Raw genomic sequence first — 4,378 nt, forward strand, 5'->3', positions numbered from 1 at the left:
CCTCATCCTCTCCCTCTCCACCTCTGCCGCAGCCGTTGGCGATGGCAGCCTTGCCCAACCTTGGCGAGGGTTGAGCTCGCCGGATCTAGCGGGGCCTCGCCCTCGCCGGATGCAGCGGGGCCTTGCCCTCGTTGGCCCTGCCTCCGGCCGGCAAGGGCGAGCCTCCCGGCCCTCGCCTCGGCTGGTGCCGACTAGCCGAGGAAGAAGAAGGTGAGAAAAGAAAAAAAGAAAAAAAAGAAGAATTAAAAAATTAAAAAATTGAAAAATATATATTAAAAATTTCGAAAAAAAATATTTAAAAATATTTAAAAATTGCCACATTCGTGATCGCCAGCCGCTTGTCCCCCACCGGCGTCCACGTTAGCACCGACCGGCCAATTTTGGCAAGATGAACTGAATTGGCACAGTTATAAAAGTTTAGGACTAAATTGGCCAAAAAAAATTATGACTAAATTGGCACAATTGCAATTGATTTATGACTTTTGGTAATTCTCCCCATGATCATTCTTTCTCAATTCATTTGAAAGATAGTTATATTGCCATATCTATATTCTTTTTTCTTTTTTTGTAAAAGGTAATAATTATAATGAGGAAAGGTTAGATGCATATTCTTAGTTGTTTTAGAAAGTATTAAACAAGAATGACTCGTGAAGTTGTCCATACGAATGTCAATTCCAAAAAGTCAAAAAATATCCACGACGATATTTATAGTTTATCATTTGATAATGAAATAGTGAACTGCGAAAAGTAACGATACCAATTAAAAGAAATAAGTTCCTTGTACATTGATAATGTTAGTCATACAGAATCAACCATCTAAATAATTACAAAAGCTAATTAATTACCTAGAAGTGAATATAACTGGTAATAGTGCCTACGCTTTGAGAAAGATATTGTAAGTTAGGCCTCTTCTTAAGCCTCGTGTTGGATGCTCGATTGGTAATGGCCAATAAGCGTGCCTTTGGCACGATAACTGACACCCATATGGCTGTCTCTTCTGAATTTGTGTTTTCAACACTGGTATAGTGTCATGACCTAATTTTCGCGGGTTCACCACCTAAAACTAGGTTAATGGATTGTTAAACCTAAACTTAACTCGGGCTCTCCCAAGCCCATATCAAATCGCGGTTTAGGTTTAAATTCTTAACATGCAAATGATTTTTAATCAGGAGTCGCCACTAATCTATTTTTGGTGGGTCGATTAGAAACCCAAGTAAAGTAACGGGAGATTTACTTTACTCCTACGAACCAGAGATTTATGAGTTCGGGGACTTGGTTACACTAGACTATCCTAGTGCCCTTTCGGTACCTTTTATTTCATTTTAAAAAAAAAATGTTTGGCAATTGAATTGATTTTAATTTAACTTCCTAACATGTGAGGTGATCATACATGTGCGCATACCACCAATTTAACACTCAAGAAAGCAATTAAATATTGCAAAACATACCTAGGAGCAACGAAAGCATCTGCATTGTTAAATCGAATTCACATCAGTGCCCTAGATATGATTTCTAATTTACACGCAATTTCAATTTTTGTTCTCACTTTATTTAATGAAAATCATGACTTATGCAATGCATGTTAATAATCTAATATGACATGGCAGCATGACCTAAACTATATGACATGAAGAAATGCAATAATTAAATGCAATCTAAATGACCTAATTCTAATGACATGCAATGCGATGCAATGACATACAAAATTATTTAAACTAAGATGACATGCCGCATATAATTTAGCACGCGAGTTATATATCATGCGACATTTATTAAATGATTTAGTCTAATGACGAGGAAGTTCTAATTAAATGAACCTAATAAAAACTAAATGACGTGCATTTGATATTTCTATTTAAAAATGCGAAAATGATCTAGCTAGATTAAAATTCTATCTAATTTAAACTAAGGATTAAGTCACATTAAATCCTAATTTAAACTAAGATATTATCTTAATCTAACATGTAATTGATCTAATATGCAATGACCTGCGGAGCAAGCCCTAATTCTACATGACATATGCATGATATTTTTATCTTTTATTTTTTATTAAAAAATTCAAAATTTAAAATTGTCATGTAATTAAACATGCAACTAAAATCCTAAATTAATGCATTTTTTTTATTTTTCGAACTAAAATCCCTATCCTAGATATGCAAGATAACAAGAAACAAACTGAATTTTAATTCAAATATTTTTAGATTTTTTTAGTGATTTTCCAAAATAAGCAATTATCAACTAAACATTAAATCTAAACAATCAAGATATGCAATCAAATAAAGGATCAAAATAATCGAAAAAATAACATGTTGTCTCACGAGTTAAATTAACGATTATCCTAATCCTAATTATCACGACAAATGGTTCAAAATAACTAAAAATCTGATCCGAATTCTTACGGATCAAATTAATAATTATATTGATTCGTACTTAAAAACTATCAACAAACCCCAAAAATTAATGTAATTAAAAAAAATAACCCGGCATCTTACGGGTCAAATTAATAATTACAATAAGTTTAGGGATAACTCTTGTGGATAATGCCTACAAGATTCATAAAGTGAACATTGGGATCCAATTAAGTAAATAACTAAAGAATGTAAACAAAATAAAGTAAAATAAATGAAAAAATAAAAACAACCTAATTGATTTTGCTTTTTCTGTTGTTTTTCCTTTTCTTCTGAGCAAGGCAGCACGTGGTGGCCGGTCCGGTGAGGAGTCGCCGGCGTGAGGGGATGATCGTCAGAGCTCCGGCGAGAGGAAAACAGCAGCAAGCGATCGGCGAAGAGGTGAATCGAAGGTAGCTTCGCGAACGGGGGCGCTGCAGGGGCGTCGGCTCGGCGTCCGGTGGGGCGAGGAGGTGGCAGGGACAGAGCACCGGCGTGCAGGCGTCGATCCGGTAGGGGCTGCGTCGCGGCTGAGGAGGAGGCGCGGCGGCGTCGGTGAGGGGCATCGCGGGCAGTGAGCAACGCGGGTTTGCTTGGCTTCGGGGTGGCGAGCAACGTGGGTCGGCAGGACGTCGGGGAAGCGAGCAGCGCGGGTCTGCCTGGTTTTGGACAGAGCAGCAGTGACAGGTCGGATCGAGCGGCGCGGGGACGGAGGCCGAGGAGGTCCGGCAACTGCTGCGGGTAGCGTCGAACTTCGGTAGTGCTGCTGGACGTCGGTGCTGACTGGGGGGAGATACGGCACGAGCAGCAGAGGAGGCGCGGGCCGGTGCGGGTGCAGCGGTTGGTGGTTGCAGCAGCGTTGTCGTGGTGTGGGCGCGGCGTCGGAACAGACGCGTCGCGGGTGGAGGCTCTGCAGGGAGACGGCAGAGGCGAACGGCGGGAGTCGTCGGGGCTCGTGCGGAGGAAGATCCAGGCGTCGGACGGGACTGGCTTCGAGCTCCAGGCGGCGCGGCGTCGTCGCAGCGAGCTTCGTGGGGAGACCGCTGAAGCGGCTGTGGCGAACACACGGTGGCGGAAGCCTCGCGGATGGAAGTTGCAGAGGAGGAGCAGCGATTTGGGGAAGATGATGAACAGTAGGGGTCAAATCACCTCTTTACTTTTCTCCTCTCTCTCTCTCTCACGTCACTCTCCCTCTTCCTTCGCTTTTCTGCAGAAGCTTTTTGCTTTTTCTTTTCTCTTCTTTCCTTTTAACCTCCACGGATGGCTTCTCTCCCCTTTCACTTTTTCTGAATTGTTTTAAAAGAAGCTCCTCCGTGGAGGTTAAAAGGAAAGAAGAGAAAAGAAAAAAGCAAAAAGCTTCTGCAGAAAAGCGAAGGAAGAGGGAGAGTGACGTGAGAGAGAGAGAGAGGAGAAAAGTAAAGAGGTGATTTGACCCCTACTGTTCATCATCTTCCCCAAATCGCTGCTCCTCCTCTGCAACTTCCATCCGCGAGGCTTCCGCCACCGTGTGTTCGCCACAGCCGCTTCAGCGGTCTCCCCACGAAGCTCGCTGCGACGACGCCGCGCCGCCTGGAGCTCGAAGCCAGTCCCGTCCGACGCCTGGATCTTCCTCCGCACGAGCCCCGACGACTCCCGCCGTTCGCCTCTGCCGTCTCCCCTGCAGAGCCTCCACCCGCGACGCGTCTGTTCCGACGCCGCGCCCACACCACGACAACGCTGCTGCAACCACCAACCGCTGCACCCGCACCGGCCCGCGCCTCCTCTGCTGCTCGTGCCGTATCTCCCCCCAGTCAGCACCGACGTCCAGCAGCATTACCGAAGTTCGACGCTACCTGCAGCAGTTGCCGGACCTCCTCGGCCTCCGTCCCCGCGCCGCTCGATCCGACCTGTCACTGCTGCTCTGTCCGAAACCTGCCGACCCACGTTGCTCGCCGCCCCGAAGCCAAGCAAAACCCGCGTTGCTCACTGCCCGCGACGCCCCTCACCGACGC

General features: G+C 45.0%; 1 protein-coding gene across 1 annotated transcript; it reads right to left on the reverse strand.

The window, feature by feature from the left end:
• Positions 1–2,742: 2,742 nt before the first annotated feature.
• LOC120289839 (serine/arginine repetitive matrix protein 1-like) lies at positions 2,743–3,873 on the reverse strand. The gene is made up of 2 exons (XM_039305201.1): positions 3,827–3,873; positions 2,743–3,439 (listed from the first exon to the last, which is right to left on the reverse strand). Exons 1-2 carry the CDS (start codon positions 3,871–3,873, stop codon positions 2,743–2,745), a joined length of 744 nt encoding a protein of 247 aa, XP_039161135.1.
• Positions 3,874–4,378: the final 505 nt, after the last annotated feature.

Source organism: Eucalyptus grandis, chromosome 11, assembly GCF_016545825.1.
Source record: "Eucalyptus grandis isolate ANBG69807.140 chromosome 11, ASM1654582v1, whole genome shotgun sequence".
NCBI classification, from domain to species: Eukaryota; Viridiplantae; Streptophyta; class Magnoliopsida; order Myrtales; family Myrtaceae; genus Eucalyptus; species Eucalyptus grandis.

Excerpts from the sequence above, each read along its gene's own strand:
- LOC120289839 (XM_039305201.1), bottom strand. The coding sequence starts at position 3,873 with ATGGAAGTTGCAGAGGAGGAGCAGCGATTTGGGGAAGATGATGAACA. Across the intron at positions 3,440-3,826 it reads TTTGGGGAAGATGATGAACA|CCGCTTCAGCGGTCTCCCCA; the intron begins GTAGGGGTCAAA and ends TGTTCGCCACAG.